General features: G+C 54.3%; 2 protein-coding genes and 1 long non-coding RNA gene across 11 annotated transcripts in view; 1 reads left to right on the top strand and 2 right to left on the bottom strand.

Annotated features, from left to right (window-relative positions):
* Nucleotides 1–2,056, bottom strand: part of GATAD2B (GATA zinc finger domain containing 2B) — a 119,246-nt gene extending 117,190 nt beyond the window's left edge. For 2 of the 4 annotated variants that reach the window (XM_063662948.1, XM_063662966.1), the window contains exon 1: nucleotides 1,822–2,056. The gene's annotated coding sequence lies outside the window, so the exon portion shown is untranslated. The remainder of the gene's footprint in view (nucleotides 1–1,821) is intronic. The other 2 variants (XM_054461525.2, XM_054461544.2) reach the window with 1 other exon arrangement.
* LOC129019289 (uncharacterized) lies at nucleotides 1,989–14,361 on the top strand. The gene is made up of 4 exons (XR_008495602.2): nucleotides 1,989–3,051; nucleotides 5,370–5,566; nucleotides 7,761–7,896; nucleotides 13,622–14,361. It is a non-coding gene; the product is annotated as an uncharacterized LOC129019289 (long non-coding RNA).
* On the bottom strand, nucleotides 8,624–25,784 carry DENND4B (DENN domain containing 4B). Of its 6 annotated transcripts, none has more exons than XM_054461508.2 (28): nucleotides 25,393–25,784; nucleotides 23,162–23,501; nucleotides 21,996–22,248; nucleotides 21,676–21,745; nucleotides 21,307–21,476; nucleotides 20,989–21,233; nucleotides 20,494–20,560; nucleotides 20,351–20,409; nucleotides 20,024–20,168; nucleotides 19,553–19,728; nucleotides 19,278–19,378; nucleotides 18,711–18,926; nucleotides 18,025–18,170; nucleotides 16,851–16,990; nucleotides 16,615–16,741; nucleotides 15,655–15,861; nucleotides 15,173–15,301; nucleotides 13,904–14,081; nucleotides 13,300–13,467; nucleotides 12,648–13,036; nucleotides 12,362–12,484; nucleotides 12,026–12,195; nucleotides 11,807–11,942; nucleotides 11,371–11,607; nucleotides 10,105–10,222; nucleotides 9,850–10,015; nucleotides 9,697–9,761; nucleotides 8,624–9,600 (listed from the first exon to the last, which is right to left on the bottom strand). In XM_054461508.2, exons 2-28 carry the CDS (start codon nucleotides 23,476–23,478, stop codon nucleotides 9,455–9,457), a joined length of 4,464 nt encoding a protein of 1,487 aa, XP_054317483.1. In that variant the 5' UTR covers nucleotides 23,479–23,501; nucleotides 25,393–25,784; the 3' UTR covers nucleotides 8,624–9,454. The 6 variants fall into 6 exon arrangements, with proteins under 6 accessions (XP_054317483.1, XP_063518895.1, XP_054317482.1 ...); XM_063662825.1 differs by having other exon boundaries at nucleotides 25,397–25,784; XM_054461507.2 differs by lacking the exon at nucleotides 25,393–25,784 and adding an exon at nucleotides 24,239–24,696.
* Between the last annotated feature and the right edge of the window lie 38 nt (nucleotides 25,785–25,822).

The following is a 25,822-nucleotide window of genomic DNA, read 5'->3' as shown; positions in this document are numbered from 1 at the left end:
GCTATCTGCTTATATGAATCCGATCCTTGACCCAGTCCATTCCCAAATAGCCAGGGACTAGATATCAGTCACAAAAAAAGCAGCACGATCCAACAAGTGTGGGCCTTCCCTCAAAATATACTGAACCCCTCCATAGCACCTCCAGAAGTGGCCTTCTTCCCAACTAAGTACTGACAGAAATACTACTCTAGGACAACACTTGAAAGACTGCTCCAGCACCAAAATAAGAATTCAAGTTGTTATCAGACTGCAAGGAAGAGTTCAGGTCAGCATACCAAATAAAGAGCAATAAAGTTAGCACTAAACTCCCAAACAGGATATTCACCAACAACATATAGGCACCATGCTGCTGCCAGAAAACATCAAAGTCATCTGTGCTAGGAGGGGAAGGAGACTAGATGGCTGGAGGACAGAGATGGGAGAGAAGCTTGCTTTTCACTTTGTACAACCACATGCATGCTTTTCTACTCAAAATATAAATTTTTAGAAAAAATGTCCTAAAAACTACAAAAGCATCAGCTCTTCTCCAACAGAGATCTGTTAAGCCTGTTTCAATTCCATCAGCTACAAGTCCAAATCCCTCTTTTGCAGTCTGGCCTGAAAACACTGCTGTTGCCCTTTGCTGAAATATATTAAGTATCCTTCGCCTCTGCTGAAATATATTAAGTATCCCTCCATCTCTCTCTCTCTTACACACACACACACACACGCCACCCAAATAAGCATTTATCAGAAATGAGAAAACTGGTTCTCAGGAGGCTACCTGATTCTCCAAGGGACAACAGAGAAAAGGTTGCTAGCTAGCTCAGTTAGCATCCACATGCCACCCACCACCAAGCCTCCATCTCCACCTCACTGCCAGCCCTATGAGCTAACATTTTGTGTTTGGAAGTTGATGCTGGGGAAGAATCCAAAGAGGCTACCATACCTTTATGAAAGGGGAAAGCTGTACCGGGCGCGCGAATGGCACCTAAACCTCTGCACTCGCAGGAGTGGCTCGCTCCTCAAGTGTAATTGAGAGCAGGGAGGCCAAAAGTACTCTAAGTCCCGGTTTGGTTAGGGAAGGGTAAGTTCCACCGACCCTCAGGAACTGAACTGGAAGACAGATCCAGTGTGTCCCACAAGCCCAGTCGCTGTAGAAGCTAAGTGCCCACATAGGCTGAGACAATTCTCTTCCCCTACGGGAGGGCGAGGGAACGGTGGACGACGAAATAAAGGGGTAAGGTTCTGCGCTCCTGATCCCTTTCCCTAAATAAAGATAATTATCTGGTGCTTTCTTCACCCTTAGATTCCCCATTCGTCCTATCCGCCCGCAAACACAAGACTGAGCAGGGAGCGGCCCCCGCACCCTGAGGGCACCACTGGGGGTGGAGAGAGTTAAAAAAAAAAGGGGGGGCGCGCTAGAGAGGAAAGGAGGGGAGCATGGCGGGCATGAGGCAGGGAGTGAAAGCGGGGATGGCGGGGGAAACGGGGCGTGAGGAAGGGGAGAAAGAGTACAAGGAGACGAAATGAAGGGACACGAGCTGGGGGCGCGCGAGGCCGAAGTGAAAGACCGGGTCGCGCGCGCGGAGGGGGGAGAGGATGAGGTGAAGAAGGAGCGCGAGGCGGGGGCGCGCCGTGCCGGGGTGGGGGGAGGGGGACGCAAGGCGGGGGCGCGCGGGCGGGCGTCGGCTCGCGGGCGCTTCCCCTCCCCCCGCCCCTCCACCTTTCCCTTCCCCCACCTCCGCCACCACTGCCTCCTCCCAGCCTCCTTCCCTTCCTCGCTCCTCACCGCCCCCGGGCGGGCGGGCGGCCAGGCTGGCCTAGGCCAAAGCTCCTCACCTGGCGGTGGCGGTGTAACTCCCGGCTAGCTCGCCTCCTCAGGCGGCGGCGGAGGCGTCGAAAAAGGAAGAGGCGACGGCACAGGGGATCCAGACCCCGCTGACGGGACTAGGGACGGGGGTGGGGGAGGGGGGCGGGCCGGACCGGGGCGGGCGGGCGGAGCAGACACTGCGGTACAGACGGGGGCAGCGGCGGCGGCGGCGGCTGCACCGGCGGCGGCGGCACCACACAAACAAGGACGCTGATTGGGCAGCTGCCAAGCCCCTCGGCTCCGCCTTACCCACACGCCACGACGCCCATTGGGCGACCTAAGCCGGCCACCCCGCCCTCATGTTCTCGACCATGCCAGTAGACGACTAGCTGCCGGGACTTCACCCCACCCTTGAAGAATGAGTGGCCGGAGAAGTGATGATTGGCGTGCTTAAAACCCAATCATAAACGGAGGAGGGGGGGATGGTCTAGCGGGGGCGCGTTAATGGGTACCTCGGCCAGTCCCAGACACATCCGGGTCTTCGACAGCCCATTAAGTGTCGGGGGTCAAAAAATCGCTTCAGGCTGCAACTTTACCTTAGAGACGTTTTGGTCCCCAGGCAGCCGCCGTACCCCAGTCTCTCCAAACCGGGATTCCCCTTTGGCCGTCTCTCATTCTTTCAATTCTAAAGATGGAGACTGGCGAACGGCGATGGGGTCTGCGGTGGGCGGTGTTTCGTCGCGACAGAATCTAGGAAATTTCACGATAGAACTAGCTTTAGGCGCTTGAGCCTTGCTGTCTTTTTGGGGTGTGGCCTGTCTCCGTCTGCCAAAGGCTTTGAGCTTCCTGGTGTTCATCGTACCTCCGCTTGGTCCTGTCGTGACTAAACCACGACAGCAGAAAAAAAAAAGGCAGCTAGCCAAGTTGCTGAGGAATTACGGTGTGCAGAGCCCTCGCAGCTCCTTCTCTTGGGAACTCCTGGTCTGGTTAGGGTTCTCAGCGAGGAAACAGCCTCCCATCCCTCCCGATTCCACCTAATCAACTCAAGGGCCAGCTCCTCTTGCTGGCCTCCCTGCTTCCACGCAGCAGTTAGGCCCGCCTAAACTCAGCGAGCGTTTCTGGAGCACCTTGAGGATAGGGACCAAGTAACAGAGTCCGGGTGTTGAGGTTATGATACTAGTTAACGTTTTCGGAAAGAGACTGTGTCAGGCTCTGTGCTATGAACTTTACATGAAGTATTTATTCCTCATGACTGTGAGGTAGGTACTGTTATCCCTACTTTACAAATGAGGAAAATTAGGATCAAAAAATTTATCCAAAGTTACACGTTAAGTGGTAGAGCTGAAATTTGAACCCAGGTAGATGAGGAAACTAAGGCTCAAGAGAGGTTAATTAACTTGCCAAAGGTCAGACCGCTAGTTGGTGACTAAGCAGTGGTTTAAACCCAGAAACAACTGGTTCCACAGGCATTTTGTTGTTGTTGTTGTTTTCTCACTGTGTCTCCCAGGCTGGAGTGCAGTGGTACAATCTCAGTTCCTGCAACCTCCGCCTCCCAGGTTTGAACGATCCTCCTGCCTCAACAGCCTCCCGAGTAGCTGGGATTACAGGCGCGCGGCTAATTTTTGTGTTTTTAGTAGAAACGGGGTTTCGCCATGTTGGCCAGGCTGGTCTCGAACTCCTGACCTCAGGTGATCCTCCTGCCTCAGCCTCCCAAACTGCTGGGATTACAGGTGTGTGAGCCACCACGCCAGCCTCCACAGGCATTTGAACATGTTTTTCAAATTATTTAAAAGTCATGCTGTGCAATGGAAATTATAATGGAGGACATGGCAACTTAAACCCGTAGGTAGATCCTACACAAACACACATGTCCCCATTTTTTTTTTTTTTTTTTTCTTTGAGACAGTCTCGCTCTGTCGCCCAGGCTGGAGTGCAGTGGTGCGATCTCAGCTGCCTGCAATCTCCACCACCCAGGCTCAAGCCATCTTTCTACCTCAGCCTCCCAAGTAGCTAGCATTACAGGTGCACGTGACCACGCCCGGCTGATTTTTGTATTTTTAGTAAAGACAGGGTTTCACTATGTTCCCCAGGCTGGTCTCATAAACTGGCCTCAAGTGATCCACCCGCCTTGGCCTCCCAAAGTGGTGGGATTACAGGCGTGAACAACCGCGCCCACCGCAGCCCCCACTTTATTTGTTTTTTAAACTAGCTATGAGGTCTTGCTATGTTACCCAGGCTGCTCTTATTTGTTTTTTAAACTAGCTATGAGGTCTTGCTATGTTACCCAGGCTGCTCTGAAACTCCTGGGCTCAAGAGATCCTCCCTGCCGGGCGCGGTGGCTCAGGCCTGTAATCCCAGCACTTTGGGAGGCCGAGGCGGGCAGATCACGAGGTCAGGAGATTGAGACCATCCTGGCTAACACAGTGAAACCCCGTCTCTACTAAAAATATAAAAAAGTAGCCGGTTGTGGTGGTGGGCTCCTGTAGTCCCAGCTACTCGGGAGGCTGAGGCAGGAGAATGGCGTGAACCCGGGAGGTGGAGTTTGCAGTGAGCCAAGATCTTGCCACTGCACTCTAGCCTGGGCGACAGAGCGAGACTCCGTCTCAAAAAAAAAAAAAAAAGATCCTCCCACTTCAGCCTCCCAAATAGCTGGGACTACAGGTATACATCACTGCAAGCAGCATGCAACTTTTTTTTTTAAATTTTGAGACAGAGTCTGCCTCTATTGCCCAGGCTAAAGTGCAGTGGTGCAATCTCGGCTCACTACAACCTCTGCCTCCTGGATTCAAGCAATTCTCCTGCCTCAGCCTCCTGAGTAGCCGGGATTACAGGTGCCCGCCACCACACCCAGCTAAATTTTGTATTTTTAGTAGAGATGTTGGCCAGGCTGGTCTCAAACTCCTGACCTCAAGTGATCTACCCGCCTTGGCCTCCCAAAGTGCTGGGATTTACAGGTGTGAGCCACCATGCCTGGCCTAATTCTTATTTTAAATAGGTTAAAACTTGTTTTTATGCTAGTATGGTGTCCAGGTAAAGAATATGGTCTCAAGAGTCAGACTGCCTGAGTTTGGATCTTGGCTCTCCCTCTCACCAGTTGTGTGATTTGGCTGAAAGTTACTTATCTCTATTCTCTATCCCCTAGTTTCCCCATCTATAAAATGGGAATAAGAGTACCCAGCTCACCAGGTAATTATGAGAATTACAAAATAATACCTTCAAAATACTCAGGGCACTGTCAAGAATGTAGTTAAAGCATTCAACATAATATATAGTAACTATTTTGAGAACTTTCCTTGCTTTTTCAACAATTTCATTCTCTTACCTCTAAATTCAGCTTCTGTTGGTGTTCTACCCATGGTACTGGTCTTATACTGTACTGAAAATTATTTCTCTACTAACTGCAATATTTTAATGCTTTCAGACTCCTTTCAGTCATTGAACACACATGATAGAGCACCTATTAGGTTATCAGGCACTCATCCATGTGCTTGGGATATAGCAGTGAATTAGACAAAGTCATTGCCCTCTTTGAGGGTACATTCATCTTTCCCTAACCTACTTCTTTGTCCATTATCAGTCCAGTGCATTATTTGCTGTCTGAAATGCCATCCTTCAAGGGCTTTGAGGAGATATGAAAAACATGGTGGTATATACCAGCCCAAGGAAGATAAAAGTAAGGCCTGAGAAAATACTTTTCAACAAGACCAAAATTAGGCCATGGAGGGGGACTTTCAATATGGAATGATCGAGCTTTAAGGAAGACAAGTACATGAGGTCAGTACTGTAGTGGACATGACCTGTGCCCAATGCAGGCTCTACCTGTTTGTTCCCTTTCTGAAGCTATGGATTACATAGTTAATCTTTAAATGACCCCCAATTTGCAGATGAGGAAGAACTGAGGCACAGCAGTAAAGTAACTTGTATGACATCATAAAATTATTAAGTGGCAGGCACAATATTTTCCTCAATTTTAAAAAAAATTTATGGAGACAGATGGGGTTTTATCATCATTTAGCCCAGGCTGATCTCGACTTCCTAAAGTCAAGCAATCTGCCTGCCTCAGCCTCCCCAAGTGCTGGATTACAAGTGTTGGGATTACAGGCGTGAGCCCTCACACCCAGCCGAATTTTTATTTATTTATTTTTTTTGAGACAGTCTCCCTCTGTCACCCAGGCTGGAGTTGAGTGGAGTGATCTCAGCTCATTGCAAACTCCACCTTCCAAGTTCAAGCGATTCTCATGCCTCAGCCTCCTGAGTAGCTGGGATTATAGGCCCCTGCCACCACACCCAGCTAATTTTTTGTATATTTTTTTATTTTTTTGAGGCAGAGTATCACTCTGTCACCCAGGCTGGAGTGCAGTGGTGTAGTCTCAGCATAGTCTTGGCTCACTGCAACCTCTGCCTCCTGGGTTCAAGCGATTCTCCTGCCTCAGCACCCCAAGTAGCTGGGATTACAGGCGCGTGCCACCACACTTGGCTAATCTTTGTATTTTTAGTAGAATTGGGGTTTCACTATGTTGGCCAGGCTGGTCTTGAACTCCTGACCTCATGATCCGCCTCCCTTGGCCTCCCCTGGGATTACAGGCGTGAGCCACTGTGCCCAGCCGTAATTTTTTGTATTTTGAATAGAGATGGGGTTTCACCATGTTGGCCAGGCTGGTCTCGAACTCCTGGCCTTGAGTAATCCACCCTCCTCGGCCTCCCAAAGTGCTGATATTACAGGAATGAGCCACTGCACCTGGCCCCCTTTTTTTTTTTTCTTTTTTTGAGGCAGAGTCTCACTCTGTCACCCAAGTTGGAGTGCAATGGTGCAATCTCGGCTCACTGCAACCTCTGCCTCTGGGGTTCAAGTGATTCTCCTGCCTCAGCCTCCCAATTAGCTGGGACTACAGGCGGGTGCCACCACGCCCAGCTAATTTGTGTGTGTGTGTGTGTGTGTGTGTTTAGGAGAGACGAGGTTTCACTGTGTCAGCCAGGTTGGTCTTGATCTCCTGACCTCGTGATCTGCCCACCTCGGCCTCCCAAAGTGCTGGGATTACAGGCGTGAGCCACCGCGCCTGGCCCGAATTTTTTATACTTGAGCTTATACACTCCAAAGCCTGGGAAGAGAAATTGGGCCAAGTAACTTGGGCATATCCTTCCTCTCATACAGCTCCCTAGGCCTTAGGACACACAGATGTGTCAGATATCATGCTGAATACTTTGCTATTAAAATTCCCAGATTTTTTTTTTTTTTTCTGAGACAGGGTCTCACTCTGTCACCCAGGCTAGAGTGCAGTGGCATGATCTTGGCTCATGGCAACATCCACCTCCTGGGTTCAAGCAAGCCTCAGCCTCCCGAGTAGCTGGGATTACAGGCATGAGCCACCACACCCGGCTAATTTTTGTATTTTTAGTAGAGACAGGGTTTCGCCATGTTGGCCAGGTTGATCTCAAATTCCTGGCCTGAAGTGATCTGCCCGCCTTGGCCCCCAAAGTGTTGGGATTACAGGTGTTAACCACTGTGCCCAGCCTAGATATTCTTACGGTTAAAGAATTCTGTAGTTCTCCCATCTGACTGCAAGTCTCTAGAAGGAGGCCCAAAAGTGAGAAGCATAAGCTGGGAGAGAGAGTTCATTATTGTTATTGTTTGTGAACAAAGGGGCCCTCCAGACCAGTAAGGTAAGGGGCCCTACAGACCATACAGTAAGTAAGACTGTATGTTCCATTAGGGTAGGGACTGAGCCCTGAAATTCTCTCTATAGTTCAATGCAGTGCTGAGCTTACTACACTCAACAGAAACTTCATTTTAAAAGGCCACATCCTCCCTTGAAAAGGTCTTTGGGGGATGAAACAGGGAGAGGTTTATTCTGGGGACTGTGGTCTGATGAGAAACTGGGGTGGCGTGAGAATTTCCCTCTGAAGAAAGCATCTCCTAGTAAGACAAATAAATGGCATTTCCTAAGCCCCTTGGTTCTCTTCTGTGCAGCTCTTCTAGGACACTGAAAAAGCATCCTAACATGCTCAAGACAGGATAGGAAATGGTCCTCTGGCTTGAAAGACTCAGCATCCAGAAGTAGTACCTCACTCTCCATCCAGTGATCACCCCCCAGAAATGTGCTCTTGTAAGTTATTTCCTCCATTGATACGCCTGCTCTCCTTCCCCAAGGCATTTGTTTTGTTGGCTAATTCCCTTTGGTAATTGGTTTGCCGCTCTGTTAGGAGTCATTTCCTGTGTTTATTTCATTATACAAGAAAAAAAGAGCTCTTAAGTGGACCAAAGGGATAAGGAAAATGATGCATGTTTTCCTGATGTCCACATGCAGCAAGTCCCTTAATCTTTGCCCCTGCCTTCCTGGTGCTGTTGCCAGGCTGAGACCCTGGTTGGAGGAATAGTGCCTGCAGCTAGAGCAACTAAGGCAGCCTAGGATGACTGCCAGGATGCATGAGGGCTGCCAATACCAACTACTGGGGAGATGATTGTCATCCCTGTGGAGGTGCTGGAGAAGGTTGGTGGGGGAAGGTGGAAGAGGGGAAATAAGGCAGAGATGAGCTCAGGGCCCCCAGAGAATGGAGCCTTTGTGTGGGGTACAGATGAGGGACAAGGGGGTGATTGTGTGGGAGGGCCGGAAGTGCCACACAGACTGGCACCACCATAGCCAGCACCAGATTCACCCTTCTCCTGCTCTGAGAACTCCCTGTGCCTCAAGGAGCCGCCAGTACCACACATGGTCAGGGGAAGCAGGGTATGCCTGAACACTATAAAGGATGGGAAGGTAGAAAAGCAGATGTATAGCCTGGGGAAAATGAAAGGTATCCCTGCATTACCCCAGACCCAGGGAACAGGAGGCCGAAGGAAAAAGAAGCAGCTTTTACTATATTTACATCCAACAAAACTTCGCAGGGAACAATCCTTATTGCACAGGTCAGGACCTGGGTGGGTGAGGCATTCCCCAAGGTGGGGCGGGCAAGAAAAATTAGGACTGGAGGGGGCACCAATTCTTCCTAAGGGAAGCTTGAGACTCCTCTAGCTCCCAGTGCCTGACTTTGAAGGAACTACAAACCACCGGACCATGGTGCCCTATTTCCCTTCCCTTTCTCACTCTCCATAAGAACCTCATAAGCAAGGGGGCTGTGGCTCCAGAATAAATAACTTAAAATAAAATACAAACACTTAGGTAGAAAGGCATGGAGAGCCTTGGGCTCCTTCAGCAACGTCAGGGAAGAGGGACCATTATTGGTGGAGAATGACATCCCTACCTCCCATTCAGGGCAAAGGCTCAGTAGCTCTGCATCTTTCCAGTTGTTTTTTAAAACAAAAACTTCTAAAATGACCAGGGCAATGCAGATCTGTGGGTACCCTGGAGGGGAGTTCCTGGTATAGGACAAGGGAAAAACAGAGCTGTATCAACTCCCCCCAGATCTCCCCCAATATCAGCACGAACAAACTGGGTAGGTTGGTGATGGGGGAATCAGGACTTTTGGTAACAGTGGATCCCTCTTCCTGCTGTCCTCGCTTGGAGCCGTTGACTGGGCATCCTTCCCAGCCTGTTCCCAACTCCATGAAGGGAAGAGGGAAGCAGGTTAACTCTAGAATCCCTTCTTCCTCACTTCCCCACCCCAGGCTGGAGAGGGAAGCTTAAGGTCTCTAGCATTCGGCTGGAGAGGGAAGCTTAAGGGTCTCTAGCATTCTGGAGGTGCTCCAAAACATTTTCGGCAGTCAATGGCCTTGGGAGTGGGCATCTGTGCCCGCCGCTGCCTCAGCTCCTCCTTGCCCATGCTGCTGGCCAGCTTGTTAAAGGCAGACTTGTACTTCTTATCGAAGGCCACTAGGGAAGAAGGTGGAAGTTAATGCATTAGGACCCCAGCTTCCCACACCTGGCCCCAGATCCCTAAACTCCTCAGCCCCTTGCCTGCAATCTCACCTATGTCCACGTGGTCCTTGCCCAGAGCAGCCATTGTCAGGAATAATATCTCACGGTAGATTCCCCTTTAGTGGAGGCAGAAGTGTATGAGCGAGAGAAAAGGGGTGTGGAGCCCCGGACAGGCCAGGGATCACCCAGATGGTAGCACCATACCTCTGCAGGTGCAGGCCAGTGGGTGGGGGCCCTAGAGTTTCCAGCAGGAGCCCCACAGCCTTGTGCACTTCATTGAGTCCAACATGGCGCAGCACTGACTCCAACAGTGCCAAACTAAGGGATGCAGGTACTGGGCCTGGCCATACCACCCGCTGGGGGATCTGGCCTGGATGAAAGGAAAGAAGGCCACCAGGATCACTGAGCCCTCTGGGTATGGGACCCACCCTCCCCACCCAGGCCAAATACCAGACTCACTGTGGACCCTCCAGAGCACATAGAGAGGTGGGCAGCTATTGGGGTCAGGGGTCAGTACATCCCACAGCAGCCGTACCTGAACAGAGGCTGGATCAGGGGTTAGCCAAGGAGATGGGGCCTGGGGGAGCCGAGATAGTGGAGACAGTTAGGCTCAAAGAATGGGAGGCAGAGGACAAGAAACGGACAGGTGATGCCAAAAAGACAGAGGGCCATTACAGGACACAGCCAAAGAGAAGAGGGAAAGGAATTCTCATCCCCCACAAGAATGTAAGCTCTTGAGAGCAGGGACTGTCTTGTAATCTGCTACATACCTAGTGCCTAAAACCATGCCTGGAACATAAAAAGCACTCAATACTGGTGGAACGAATAGACAAATATGAATGAATCATTTGTTTCGGTACCAGGCTCAACACAAGGTTGTCCACACACCAGCCAAGTGAGATAGGTGCTTATGCCATTTTACAGGTGACCAAATTGAGGCTCAGAGTGGTAAAGTGAAAGGGCAAGGATGCAAACCAGGTGCAGCAGACTCCAAAGTCTATGCTCTTTTTTTTTTTTTTTTTTTATTTGAGACAGAATCTCGTTCTGTCACCCAGGCTGGAGTGCAGTGGTGCAATCTCAGCTCACTGCAAGCTTCGCCTCCTGGGTTCATGCCATTCTTCTGCCTCAGCCTCCCAAGTAGCTGGGACTAGAGGTGCCCGCCACCACGCCCGGCTAATTTTTTGTATTTTTAGTAACACGGGGTTTCACCGTGTTAGCCACGATGGTCTCGATCTCCCGACCTCATGATCCGCCCACCTAGGCCTCCCAAAATGCTGGGATTACAGGCGTGAGCCACCACACCCGACCAGTCTATGCTCTTTCTTTTTTTTTTTTTTTTTGGGGGACGGAGGTTTGCTCTTGTTGCCTAGGCTGGAGGGCAATGGCACGATCTCGGCTCACCACAACCTCCGCCTCCCAGGTTCAAGCAATTCTCCCGCCTCAGCCTCCCGAGTAGCTGGGATTACAGGCATGCACCACCAAGCCTGGCTAATTTTTTTTGTATTTTTAGTAGAGACGGGGTTTCTCCATGTCGGTCAGGCTGGTCTCGAACTCCTGACCTCAGGTGATCCGCCTACCTTGGCCTCCCAAAGTGCTGGGATTACAGGCATGAGCCACCGCGCCCGGCCAGTCTATGCTCTTTCTACAGTGCCAAGGACACAGCGGACAAACAGCTGAGAGATGAGGGAGGCACTTAGGAAACAGGGGCCACATGGGGGCACTGACCTGGGGGTGCGAAGGCCCATCACAGGAGGCCAGCACCAGGCCTGGTAGAATACTGGGCAGGCGTAGCCGTTGGAAATACCACAAAAGGTTCCAGAAGATGATGGGGTGGGCAGAGGGCAGTTCAGGCAACGCCAGCACCTCACTGCCCTCATTCTCTACCAGCGACTCCAGCTCCTTACGCAGCACCAGGGGGCTCAGGTATGCCCATGCCCCACTCTCAACCCGTCGGGAGGCTCCCTATCAGGCACAAAGCAGGAGGGCAGTAGAGGGCATGTACATCCCCAGAGCCTTGCCTCCCACTGAGCCACCACATCCAACAGCTTCTGGGATGCCCCTTGCCCTCAAGGGCAAGAGATGTGCCCATCTCTCCCTGGCACTCCATAGGCCCCACACAGCAACATTCCCATTCCTCATGCCCCTTTGGCCCAGCCCTTACCCCCATGTGCCCGTTGCAGAGCTGGGGCTCATCCAGAGCAAGGCAGAGCCTGCGGTCGCTGAGCACAGGGCCAGGACCTCCAGGGACAGGAGCATCTTTGCTGCCACTGGCACCAGCAGACTTGGGGCTGGGGACACTGCAGGGGGATAGCAGCAGGGGTCAGCTCTTAGACCTTCACCTCCCTTTTCCCACCCACAGCACTTGCCCTGCCTTGGGCACCTGGGCCGGGAATCAAGGGTCTGGACACTGAGCAGGGGCACAAAGGGGCAGGCGCAGAAGGGGCAGGTTGTGTTGAGGTTAGAGTCATCAGGTGCCCAGCCAGCCATGATTTCCTCATCGTACACCAGTGAATCACAGGCACGGCACAGGGAGCAGCTGGACAGCAGAATCTGTGGGCAGGGAGAGTCGGGAAGTACGTCCTGTCTGGCCGCCAGCACTCTGGAGCCCATACCCCTTCCCCAGCCCCTCCCACCTCCTCCCCATCTCCTGCCTTGGACAGAGTGAGTGTGTGCTATGTGTGTTCAAGCACATCTGTGTGGGAGGGGTTATCCTCACTTCCAGGGAAGGTGACTGGAAGGATCCAGGGGTGTCACTGAGGCGCTCCGAGGAACGGCGAAGACTTAGGTTGCTGAGAGAAGATTCTGAGAGGTCCCACTCACTGCCCAGAGAGGCTGAGCTCTACCATGACATGAGAAACCATGGTCAGCCAACCCCATGCTCTTCCATCCAGGATATGTGTTTCAAGCACCCCTCAGAGCCCCCTTTTTGGGCATTCTTCCAGTCGTAGCCCCTCCCCAAGCCTACTAATGCTAAGGCATCTGGACCCTCCTTCGCTGGCTACCTCGGATGCAGTGGATCCAGGGCGCTCCCGGGGGTGCAGAAGACTGTCCATGGGGTTGCGGCGGGCTGGGGGAGGCAGGTCAGGAGGCAGCTCAGGTGGGGGAATGCGGGAGGCGGGGGAGTGGCGGGAAGGAGTGAGCAGCTGTTGGAGGCGGGCACCCAGCCCTCGTCGGGGGGTGCCTGCCTCATCCTGTCGCCCACCAGCCTTGGGTCCCCGCCCACTTAGCCCTTCCAGGGCCTCAGTGGACTGGGCACTCAGGGCTGAGCCTGAGCCCCCTGGGCTGCCTCCAGGGACCGGCTCCTCCCCCGTCAGGCTCAGGTCTGAGAGACTTCCATCGTGCCAGGGCACAGGTGATCCCCGGGGTTCCAGGACCCCCAAGGCCTCTATCACTGCAGCACAGAAAAGAATGAGGGAAGATGGACCCCAGCCTCTGCACCAGCTTTCCCTTTCCTGAGTAAACAAAATTCCTGGCTGCATAAACTCTGGTGCCACAACCCCCACCATGATGATATTTTGGGCAGGATTCCCTCAGAATCTACAGCACCCACCAAAGAGGGCCGCCCTCCACTCTGTTTCTGGTCTTCCCCACCTCACTAGCAAGTGGTTAGGAAAGCTGACTGGGGGAGTGAGGGAGCCAGACAAGGGCACTCACTGTGGGCCACACCGGCCTCCACAGTGGGCTGTGCCCCTCGGGCACTGCCCAGGCTACCACTCTTCACCAGGCGTCCAGGGGGTGAGGCTGGGTCTCTCAGACTTCGCCCAGCCCAAGTAGTCTGGCGCTGAAGAGGGCGAGTAGGGGAAGGGCGCTCCAAATAGGGCTCTGTAAAAGACGAGAAGGGGTTTAGAGGTGGCCAGCTAGGAACACAGTCCCCTGTTCCAAAATAGAGCTCCTTAGATGGACCTGGGTTTGCAGGGTTCCTCCCAGGCAAAACTTCATCCCTTTTGTGTTTGTTTGTTTTGTTTTGTTTTTTTAGATGGAGTCTTGCTCTGTAGCCAGGCGGAGTGCAGTGGCGCCATCTCAGCTCACTGCAACCTCTGCCTCCTGGGTTCAAGTGATTCTCCTGCCTCAGCCTCCCAAGTAGCTGGGACTACACACCCAGCTAATTTTTTTTATCCCTTTTGTTACCAGTCAAGTGTAATTTATCAATCCCCAGAAACCCAATGCCAACCATTAGACCAGCCCCAACTCTCTATGCCTTTCCCTGCCTGAGCCCAGCTACTCCATCCCCAAGCCTGTCTCACCAGGCCCTACCCACCTGCCTGGGAGCTGCCTGCCTCTTGATGTGCTGACACCTGCTCCTGCTGCTGCTGCTGCTGTTGCCGTTCTCTCAAGGGCTGACGGAACTGAGCAGCCCCCAGGACAACATTCCGGAGCTTGGCCCAGCGCAGACGCCCACCTGGTGTGCCAGACGGCCACTTGCTTTCCAACACAGCCTACCAAGCACAGTGCCCATCAGGATGGCCTACCTCGACACCCTAACCCTGCCTCATACCCACTCCCTGTCCTGGAGCCCCAGGGATCGCCCTTCCCCTGCAGACATCCTGCCTAGGACTGTCTAGCCAATGGCTCAGCCAGGAACAAGAGCCCAGAAGAGACAGTAGGCAGCAGCTGCCTCCCAAGGGACCTAGAAGAAGCCAGAGGCAATGGAGAAAATTTGTACCCAGACCTTGCTGCTTAGAAATATAAAATATATGGCTCTGAAAAAATCATTTTATTTATTTGGTCATTAGTTTCCTCATCTAAAAAACAGGAGGCAGTTTAGTATCATGGCTAAGGGCCTGAATTCAGGAGATATGGATATACCTCTGCCCATATTCTTTTTTGTTTTTTTTCGAGACGGAGTCTTGCTGTGTCACCCAGGCTGGAGTGCAGTGGCGCAATCTCGGCTCACTGCAACCTCCGCCTCCTGGGTTCAAGTGATTCTCCTGCTTCAGCCTCCCAAGTAGCTGGGACTACAGGCACCCACCACCACACCCAGCTAATTTCTGTATTTTTAATAGAGACAGGGTTTCACCATGTTGGCCAGGCTGGTCTCGAACTCTTGATCTCAGGTGATCTGCCTGCCTCAGCCTCCCAAAGTGCTGAGATTACAGGCATGAGCCACTGCACCCAGCCCTGTGCCCATATTCTAACTCCTTAACTTCTTTGCTGCGGGACCTTGTACAAGTTACTAACTCTCTACAACCTCATCTCCTCTTCTATAAGATGGTGATAACGATCATCCCACCTCATAGGGCTGTCGTGAAGTTAAAATGATGTAAAATGTGTGATGCGTATGGACCCGTCCCTGGCTTAGCGGCTAACACTATTAGTTGTAGGCAGGGCTGTCATGAGTGGGAATCAAAGCAGCCTCGTCTGAGAAACTGTAGGTGCTAAGGCATAGGAGTGCAATTGGATGACAGTGGTTCCAGGACCTAGGCAAACGGTACCAGCCCAATCTCCAAGGAGTGAGGGGAGCAGCAGCAGCCTCCCCTCACACACCCCGGCACAGCTGCCATCCCACCCCTCACCCCAAAGTAGGTACCTTATTGTAGTAGCCATAGGTGATGGTGTTGGGCACAATGCCTGCCTGCCGCATCTCCAGCATGACCCGCACAGACAGCACAGGCTGCCCATAGTGTGAGCAGAGCTGCATCAGTACCCGGTAACACACCTGGGCCAGGAGAGGCAGAGGACAATGGGAGACTCACTCTCAACCAAAACCAAAGTCTCAGCAAGCACCCTCTTCCAGCCTCCCCAATTCTCACAGACATCACTGGCCCCTGGCAGGTCCTGGGGCCACCTCAGAGCCACCCACCCTTTCTGCTGACCCTGCCACCCTACAGTCTCCACTGCTAAACCCTGAACATGCTTATTCACTCGACGAATGTTTATAGATAATCTGCCCAGCTCTGGGGCTCTGCAACTTCTTTCCTTAGTCTCCACCAAGTTTCCCTCTCACAGCCCTCTCCGGCTGCACAAGGCTCACTGGGCCTGGGTGTGAGCATGGTCACATAGATTGCCTACCTCATCAGGGAGCACCACCTTGCCGCTCTCCATCTGGCGCAACACATGGTAGGCTGTGTGCAGTGCCTGCACTCGGGAGGGTGCTGACCGCACATAGGCAGGCAGACACAGGAACCACAGCCCATAGCAGTGCCCCAGCAGGCACCGGGCCCACAGCTCAGGCACAGCTGCTGACTTCTGTGCCATCCGCTGTGCAACCTTCATCTCCTAGGTAGGACAGGGGACACATCAGGGTGAGTACAATGCCAGGTCTTATTTATTTATTTATTTATTTATTTATTTATTTATTTATTTATTTATGACGGTCTCGCTCTGTCTCCCAGGCTGGAGTGCAGTGGTGCAATCTTGGCTCACTGCAGACTCGGCCTCCTGGGCTCAAGCGATTCTCCCACCTCAGCCTCCCAAGTAGCTGGGACGCACCACCAAGCTCGACTGTTTTGTACTTTTTGTAAAGACAAGGTTTTGCCATGTTGCCCAGGCTAGTCACAAACTCCTGGGCGCAAGTGATCTGCCCGCCTCAGCCTCCCAAAATGCTAGGATTAAAGGCATGAGCCACCAGGACAGACCCTAAAGTGGTGTGGGAAGAAGTAGCACCTTCTCTGAGGAAGGGTCTGTGCTCTAAGGAGGAGGAGGGATGCTGTACTTCACAGGCTGCAGCCCTGCCTGGAGCCCCATGCAGAGAGGCTGGCCCTTGAGCATGGGCAGGTGCCCTAGAAGACATGGCCAGCCCCTGGATTCCCAGAGTGCTCAGAAGACGGAGGTGATGATGATGATGATAATGACAGTGATAATAGCAACTAATGTTTATACAGGGTTGCTTATGTGCCAAGCACATTTAAACTCCTAACAACCTCATGGGTTAAGTATTATTGTTATCCCCATTTTGTAGATGAGGAAACTGAAGCAGCAGCAGCCTTCAGCCTGAGCCAGGTCCCTCAGTGCGGTCCACCCACTGCTTACCTGTTTGGTACGGCGAGGAGCAGGACTGCTGGGGGCGCTACGGGAAGGGCCTGGCACAGGCAGGGCCCCAGGTTGCTCTTGAAGAGACTCAAACAACTCAGCCCGTAGTTCTGGGAATCCATCGTAGCTGGAGGGGCAGAGAGAAGCAACATCGGGGCAGTCAGCACAGGGTGAAGCAAATTGGACTGGACCAGTCTATGGGGCCCTGGAACACGTGAAGGCCAAGAGACTCTCACCAGTACTGGGGAGTGGATTCACTGCCCTCTGGTATGGGAGGCTCCTCGGGAGGTGTGATAAAGACAGTGAGCTCACTTCCTGACAGCTCCTCTAGCTCTACTAAGGGTGTCGGCTCAGGCTTCTCCTGCTCTGGGTGGACCTGGAGAAGGATTTTAAGAGAGCAAGTGTTGAGATGGTGGGCATGGAGCAGAGCCAGGGTGTCTAGACGATGGCATCTCCCAGGAAAGCTCATCCACGGGGAAAGAGACACAGCCTGGGAAGATGGCGTCAGGAACGGGAGGACAGTACATTACATGTACAGGGCCAGCTGTGTGTGGCTGCACAGGTTGTGCACTGTATAACTCCAGGAGTGCCATCCCAGTCACGGTTAAGATATAGAGTTGTGTTTACAATGGCCCTGGGGGCCAGACACAGTGGCTCACGCCTGTAATCCCAGCACTTTGGGAGGCCGAGGTGGGCAGATTACTTGAGGCCAGGAGTTCGAGACCAGCCTGGCCAACATGGTGAAACCCTGTCTCTACTAAAAATACAAAAATTAGCCGGGCATAGTGGCGCACACCTGTAATCCCAGCTACTTGGGAGACTGAGGCAGGAGAATCACCTGAACCTGGGAGGTGGAGGTTGCAGTGAGCCAAGATCGCGCCAGTGCACTCCAGCCTGGGAGACAGAACAAAACTATCTCAAAAAAAAAAAAAAAGCCGGGCACGGTGGCTCACGCCTGTAATCCCAGTACATTGGGAGGCCGAGGCAGGTGGATCACAAGGTCAGGAGATCAAGACCATCCTGGCTAACACAGTGAAACCTCGTCTCTACTAAAAATACAAAAAATTAGCCAGGCGTGGTGGCGGGCACCTGTAGTCCCAGGTACTTGGGAGGCTGAGGCAGGAGAATGGCGTGAACCCGGGAGGCAGAGCTTGCAGTGAGCCGAGATCACACCCCTGCACTCCAGCCTAGGCAACAGAGCAAGACTCCGTCTCAAAAAAAAAAAAAAGAAAAAAGAAAACTTAAAAAAACATTAAAAATTAAAATAAATAAATAAATAAAATAAAATGGCCCTGGGGTCTACAGCCATACCACCCTGAACATGCCTGATTCCATTAAAATGGCCTTGGGGCAACAGAGACAATGAGGGAGACAGCAGAGGCCAATGAGCACACAGAGAAGGGATGATACCTTGTCAACACAAGAGTCAAAGAATTCAAGGGCAGCATGGCGAGCAGAGCCAAAAGAGCACTCCTCAATGAACTGTGAGAACATCTGTGTGTGCAGCAGCTGAGAGTAAAGTTTGTGGCTGGAGCGTTCCCGGGATTTGAGGAAGCCTGAGGGGGATGAGAATGGGGCAGAGGAGGGGTGTGACCAGGGCTCTCCACCACAGCCATAGCTTTTTTGAATCTCTTCTTGGCTCCCTGCCCACTCAGGCCCAAAGCCATAATCTCTTGGACCCTCTGGCACAACTACCCTAATACCAAGCTGACCAGCTCAGCACCCCCAGCACAATGGCCCTAGAGAATCCCTCCATTTGTCTGCCTGTACCCACTGCCTCAGACTGGGGGGTCTCCAAGGGCAGGGTCCCTGCACAGAGCTTTGCCCCTGGGGGCTGCTCACTGCAGGGATTACTGTGTCTACCCCAAGCCTGGGGCTCCAGAGGGCAGGACCACAGCTGGTTTCATCTTTGTACCCTGATTCCCCCCAAGACCAGAAGAGTTAATGGCTCAAAGCAGGTGCCCATAAAAACATTTGCCTAGTGAAGGAATAAACAACGGAGTGGCTCCCAGTCCCCTCTGCCTTTCTGACACAGCCCAGCCCCTCGCCACCTCCTCCCATGATACCATCTCCAAGCAGAGACAGGCCCTCTATACCCTGCAGGAAGAAAAGGTTGTCAACATCACGAGCTCCCTCGGAGGGGGCCTGGGTGAGTGGGCGCAGGAAGACCCGGTAGCCCTTGAGCAGACAGGCCATAAAGCGGAGGAACGCTCCTTGGACTTCGCGCTCCAGCCGGGCCCTGCGGCCACACACTGCCTCGTAGTCTGTCAGTAGGAACTCCAGGGATGCCTCCTCCTCAGGTCCTGTGTATGCTGTGGGCCAGGGCAGCCTGAGAGTCAGGGCTGGCTCCCATAGTGTTACCCTCAACTCTGCTCTCATGCCTCCATCTCCACCTCCAGCCTCTGGCAGACCTTGCACCAGTAGCAACTAAAGTATTACCTTCAACTAACAGGTTCAAGCTCGATATTTCCCACATGTTCAGGAATACTGTCTGCCCTTCCTTCTAGCTTCAGTTGGAATTGGAATCTCCCTCAGTTCCACCAAATGCAATCCTAACTTCGCTCACCTCCTCAAGAAATGTCTAGCTCCCCACAGACCTCTGCAAACTGGAGGTTTGAGGCCAATGACAGTTCCCAGCCTCCCTCCCCACCCAGGCTTCTCACTCTGGTCCAGCTGCTGGTACAGGTTTGTCAGTGTGGCCAGCAGAACCTTGTAGGGTCTGCGGGGCAGGGTCCGAGGGGAGAGGAGCTTCTTTTCCTCAGTCCTGTGAGAAAAGCATAAGGGGAAGGAGTGGTGAGGCTCTGGGATAGGGTGACGGGGCTCCTTGCCAGCCTCCCTTACTTTGTGCCTGAAGCTCTTTTTGAGCCCGTAGCACTCCACACACTAGCCCATTCCTGCCCACCACCCTGCAGCCCCCAAATGAGACCCAGCCTCTTACTGGAAGAGCGTGTTGGTATCAAGGTCGACACAGATGACATCAGCAGGCGGGTCATGCAGATCAAAGTAGCTGGAGTGGATACCCACAATGAAGGGCACTGGGGCACTCAGCACATCTGCCAGCACCAGCGGGCACAGAGGAATGTAGGGGCACTGCCAGTGCAGTGGGAAGATCATCTGAAGCACCAGGCAGTGAGAACCAGTGAGCAGGGGGTTGAGGCAGCAGTGGGGGGCACAGGAGAGAGAGAGAGAGGGCATTGGCCTTGGGGAGTTGGTGCTTGTTGAGAGGCTGTTGGAAGTAGGCTCTAGAGAAGAGCTCCTGATGGAAGCTATGTGTTCCTGCAGGCTGGGCCCAGGGAAAGGGGCTGAGGATCCTCCACAAGGAAGGAAAAGGGAAGAGTCCAGGCAGGGATAGGGGCACCAGAAAGAACCATGGTTCTGGGGAAGATGGGCCAGGCGGGGCGGCACTCACCGAGACGAGGGCCTCGCAGACGCTGGTGAGCAGGTCTGGCCGCAGAGAGTGGACCAGCAGCTTGTGCTCTGTGAGCACAGCCAGCAGCAGTGTGATAGCCAGCTCAGGGCCCAGGCTCTGCAGCAGCTGCAGGAAGCTGGCACCACTGCAGGCAATGCCGAGGTGGGGAAAGTGTCACCAGGATACCCTGGGGACCCTTCCCCAGATGCCAGGTACAGCCACCACCGGGACCCAGCCTGCACAAACCTCAACAGCTGCACCCACCTGCCCAGCACCTACCATGTCCTTGGTCATTAAAGCTCCCCTCTCCACAATCTGAGCACATACCTGAGGGGCAGGGGTGAGGATACAGGCTGACAGAGGAGCAAGTTGTCATAGGGAGACATCTGGGAGGGAAGAAGAGCCACGGCTCAGGGTAATGATGCCAACTCCCCTCCTTCCATCAGCCCGGCCCCAGCCTCAGCTCTCACCTGCACTAGGATGCGGGGTCTCTGTGGGGAAGGGAAGGGGACGTTGTGAATGAAGTGGGAGATGTGCCTGGGGGACAGAGAAACAGGTCAGAGCACACTCCCCGGTCCATCCCTGTCCTCCCTCCACATTTTCTCAGCTCTTTCACTTGTTCTCAAGAACCTTATTCCTTCCTGAACCCTACTTTGAGGCCTGTTATCAGCCAACAGAGCCTCCGTTATGCATATAATTTGTGCAGATCAGAAAAGAAATCCTCCCTGGGCGTATACAGCCCCTTGCCAGGACCTAACTAGCAAGTTTAGACTGGATTTCAGGACCTGCTCCCCTCCTCAGCCCGTGGCATTTTTACAATGGATAAACTGTATAACCACACACTGCAGCCCTGTCCCTTACCCTGTGCCCAGCCCTCCCCACACCCATATCTGAATCTCTCCCATCTCTCCTGGCCCCCTTATCCCTTCCTAACCCCTTCCCAATGGCAGAGGAGCCATGCTCACGCTTCCAAGGGTAGGCGGTGGGGGCCTGAGACGGAGTAGCGGTAAAGGAAGGTGAGGAAAGCGCGGAAGGCAGGGAAGGCAGGCCAGCGGGACAGCACAGCGATGGCGCGCCGGCTGCGCACAGCTCTGCCCCCCAGTGCCCGACCCCGCTCCACGGCGCTCAGCAGGCCCAGTGCCCGTGCCTGTCGCTCTGACAGCCTGGCCCTTGAGAACGCCTCGTAGAATTGCAGGGCGGCACCATACACCTGGCAGAGGGCAGAAGGGTAGTCAGGCAGGCCCTGCATAGCCCGGACCCCTTGCCATACTCCACACACCCACCTTATCACCAGCAGCACCCGTGAGCACAAAGGTGGAGAAGACGGGCACGGGGTACTTGGTCTGGGCAGGCCAGCACTCGATAGTGGCCCCCATGGGCAGGCAGAAGACGGGCACTGACTCGGGCAGCGGGAACGCCTCATTGTCCTCCTCCGGGTAGCGGCCCAGCAGCTCTGCACCCCCAGCAGAGTTGGGGGTACCCAAAAGGAGCAGGGTCCATCAGACTCCAAGGGAAAGGAACCAAGGAATCCCAGAGAAGGCCCAAGTAGCAAAGAGAAAGTAAACTCCGGGGACACTTAAGGTGCCTGCCAAGAGGCACCAGGGCAAAGGGATGTAGGGTCACAGGATTGGAGGGATAAAGGGGCCACTCACCTGCCTCGTACACCAGCGTGTTGGCCTTCGCCAGGCCCACCTTATAGCACAGGTACACTGCTGGGCCCCACTACCCCAGAAATGGCAAGAGACAAGCAGATACATAGCTAACAAAGGTCTGGGGTCCACATTCTCTCTACCACCCCTAAATGTTCTTTTGTCTTTAAAGCTCCCATTAATCCCAGTGCCCCAAGACCAGAGTTACCCCTCTGGACTCACCCCTGTGGTCAGAGCCTTGGTCCTGGGATGCCCTTTGTTCCCAGTGTCCACACCCACTCTTAAACCAAGAGGACCAGGTGTCAGCTCTTGGCCCCACTCACCATGCCAGGGTTGAGGTTGCGGGGCAGCCGGCAGTAAGTATGAGGAGTGCCCTCGCCCTTACTGGGCAGCACCAGGCAGAGGTCAGTGACGCCCAGGGCATGCAGCCCTGCCCCCTCTGCTGCCCGCCGGTAAGTGAGGTAGGTGCGGGGGTGCCCGGGGCCTGGAGGGGACAGGTTTGCTGAGTGGCTGTAGGGTGTCGTGTCAAGCACTTGGAAGCCAGGCTTGGGACGTTCCTTCCCCTCATACAACACCCTTAGCACAGAGAGCAAAGACAGATGTTGAGAGGTCAGGGTAGAGGACAAAGACCCAATCCTGCCAGATCTGCCTATCTAATCCCCTGAACCTGCCTTGCACCCGCAGCCTTGTCAAACTCTAACATTAGGGCCTACCTCTTCTTGCTGAACTCTGCCCTCCAGAATCCTGTGCCCTTTCTTTGGCCTTTGGCCTTATTTCGTGGTCAGCAACAATCTTGCATGCCTTCTATGGCTCTCATACTCATTAATAAACACTAAGAGTCAGCTGGGCACGGTGGCTCATGCCTATAATCCCAGCACTTTGGGAGGCTGAGGCAGGTGGATCACCTGAGGTCAGGGGTTCAGGACCAGCCTGGCCAACATGGTCAAACCCGATCTCTACTAAAAATACAAAAATTAGCTGGACATGGTGGCACATGCCTATAGTCCCAGCTACTCAGGAAGCTGAGGCAGGAGAATTGCCTGAACCCAGGAGGCGAAGGTTGCAGTGAGCCAAGATCATACCACTACACTCTAGCCTGGATGACAGAGAAAGACTCTAAAAAAAAAAAAAAATAGTAATACAAGCTACCACTGACTGACTCTGTTAAGTCTGTCACATGGGTTATCTCATTTAATCTCGACCATCCTATGAGGATGAATTATTTTCCCCATTTGACAGATGAGGAAAACAGGCCCAGAGGGGCTCAAAAACCTGCCTAAGCTCTCAGAGCTAGCAAGGAGCGGCACTAGCACATGAATTCGCATCTGTAAGGACTAAGTACATACAACTTCAGTGCTTCCTCTCTGGCCCCTGGCCCACCCGGCTCCCATCCCCATTGCCCTTCCCTTGTTCCATAGTCCTACCTCTCCCTATCTCACTGGAGTCCCTCCCAGCCTCCCCTGGTGCCAGCATGGGTAGGGGCACACACCCCAGCTCAACGAGGGGGGGCTTGTCACGGCCCCTGCGGTAGCAGATGACGGGCTGAGTTCCACCAAGAAGCCCAGCACTGAGTTCCAAGGGGTGGCCCCCAGCAGAAGCCTGGATGCATGTGTAGCCCTGGGGCACTTCCTCGCCCAGTGCCCTAGCGATGACTGCCACATCTGTGATGGGCTCAGCTGGCCGGGGAGGGCGCAGGGGCCCACTGGGTTCAGGAACCCACGTTTCCTCAGGGATGGGTGCTCCGTTCCCTGCAAGCCCAGCTACCACGAAGTAATCCACCAGCCGGGGGGGCCGCTCCTCCGCCATGGCCCCCCCCTCACTCACTGCATCTGGAATGGTCAAGTGGGAGATAGATGAAGCAAGGAAGGCTGGGGATGCCATGGCAACCAGGGTACCCTCTTGCTCCCCTCCTCTTCCTAGTCCTTCCAAAGAAAGGCAGGGTAAGGGGTCGGCCAATCCTGAACTCTTCCCCCTGTGACATCACTGCCCACCACAGCTTCTTAAAGAGACCAGATCCCTCCCACTTAATGGTCCTGGCACTCCCCTCAAAGAACCTAAACTCCACCACACACAGCTAACCTGAGCTATGACATTCACATTGTCCATGTGTCCCTTTTAAAGTCTCACCAGTTATAACATCACAGAGATCACAATTTTTTTTGTAATAGCCTTCCATGACATCATTCATGCTGGCCATGACATCATACCAACCTTACAGTCTTTTTAAGGGTTTCTGACCTTCCTACTCTAGTTATGACACCATAAGAACCTTGTGATCCTGCCAATGTTCTTAAAGAGCCCACTCCTAGGTTTTTAAGAGGATCCCACAGGTTTCTGAGAAAGCCCACAAAACCCAAGCTTTAAGAGTCTTTTCAACGAACCCAAGTGTCCTTTCTCCTAGCTTAACTCCACCAATCTGGCCCAAAAACCAGTGTTCTCACACCTCCAGGATCCTTAGGTAGCTCGTTAGATCCAAAGCGGTTGTGGGAGACAAGTCCCGGCCATCCCACACCCTCCACCATGGAGCCCAGAGACAGAAACAGGCCCACAACAGCCTAGTTCTCACCTGCCTCCATGGCCCAACCCCGGGAAGTAGGAGCCCCAAGGGTCCTGAGGCACCCCAGGGTGCAGAAGCTAGGAAAAAGCCTGGTGGGTAGCTTGCAGCAGGGGCCCGGAAGCGTGGGGGGTGCTTCAGAGGGGAAGGGAGGTTACTTCCTGAAACAGTGGAGGGGAAGCTGCAACTCAGAGGAAGTCAGCCTATGGGTGTGTGTGGTGGCGGTGGCGGTGGCAGTGGTGGTGGTGGGGTTACCATTGAAGGTGCCAGCACAGCATTACGCCAAGTTGGAACCTCAGACTATAGGATCCTGAGCAAGGCAGAGGAGGCTCAAAATGGTTCCAGGATGTGCAGTCCTACTAACCTCCCACTGTTCCCCAGAGAACAGGGAATAAGGAATCTCATAGAGCAAGGCTGGCTCTCTTCATCACCTGGCCTCTGGACACACACACACACACGCACACACATACACACACCAACCCCAGCTAAATTTAGACTCCACTTCTGGGAGGTAAAGCCAGGAGTCAGCGTCAGCCTCTTGATTTAACTCTGGGGCACAGACCTGTCCCTCATCCACTGAGGGCGAATGGGAGCCCTATGCCCAAGGCAGCAGGCAGAGGCCATTAGGTGGGACCTTCTGAGGGGCAAGTGGGTGACACCCATCCGCAGGACCTGCGCACCGGGGCCTCCCCTCACCAAGCCAGGGAAGACTCCTGCAGAAAGCAGCCCTTTCTCCCTGGGGAAGACAACGGGCACAGGGCCCACTCCGAGTCCCCACGCCCGCGTGCCGGGTGACGGGAAGTTCGGGTTGGGGCAGAGGGCGCGCCGAGGGGGAGGAGGCTGAGGAAGGAGCAGGAGGGCAAAGAAGCAGGCGCGCCAGCGGTCAAGGACGTGACGGCAGCAGCGCCGGCCGCCGCGTGACCCAAGCGGGAGGGAGGGCGGCTCCGACTCCGGCACCCACGGGAGCAGAAGGGGTGCAGGAGGCCGGGCACGGCGAGCTAACTGCGGGCAGTGCCCTCCCCTCCACTTTCACTTCCCCAGGAGAGAGGAACCGGAACCAGATGTGCAGCGAGGGACAGCAGCTGGGGGCCATCCCCCACCCCGCCTGCCGCCCGCGCTCCCTCCGGCCCGTCCCCGCCTGCCGCCCCACCCGGTCCAGCCCCTACCTGCCTGTCCCGCGCTTCCCGGCCGGCCGGCCCGCTGGCGGGTGGCTCGGAGGGCGAGCTGGCGGGCCGGCGGGCGGCGGGGCTACCCGGCCCCTGACATGGCACACCCGACTTGGGCGCCGCTCCCGCCCGGGCAGTGAGTGAAGGAAGAAGAGGCGGCCGAGGACAGCAGAGCTCGGGGCGCAGTGGAAGGAGATCCGGGCGGTCCCCGCGTCCCCGCCGCGCTGCGCCACGCGGGGACTGTGCTGCCACGCTGCTCGCTCGGGCGGCTCGGTCCTCCCAGCTCCCGCGGCGCCGGGGACCCAGCGTTCCTCCGCGCGCCCCTCTTTCTCTACTCCCCCAACCTCCGCTCCGGGCCGCGGGCGCCGCCGCTACCCCCACCCCTCCTCCTCGGCCGGCGGCCGTGACCCTGGCAAGCGTCTGCCCAGAG

This window comes from Pongo pygmaeus, chromosome 1 (assembly GCF_028885625.2).
Source record: "Pongo pygmaeus isolate AG05252 chromosome 1, NHGRI_mPonPyg2-v2.0_pri, whole genome shotgun sequence".
Classification (NCBI taxonomy): Eukaryota; Metazoa; Chordata; class Mammalia; order Primates; family Hominidae; genus Pongo; species Pongo pygmaeus.
The sequence above is the reverse complement of the archived record's forward strand: the minus strand, read 5'-3'. Positions and strand labels throughout refer to the sequence as shown.

Coding starts and splice junctions, on each gene's coding strand:
- DENND4B (XM_054461507.2), bottom strand. Junction 22,249..23,161: donor CCCCCCCTCGTTGAGCTGGG/GTGTGTGCCCCT, acceptor CTCTGTGCTAAG/GGTGTTGTATGAGGGGAAGG. Junction 11,608..11,806: donor TCTGCAACGGGCACATGGGG/GTAAGGGCTGGG, acceptor TGTGCCTGATAG/GGAGCCTCCCGACGGGTTGA.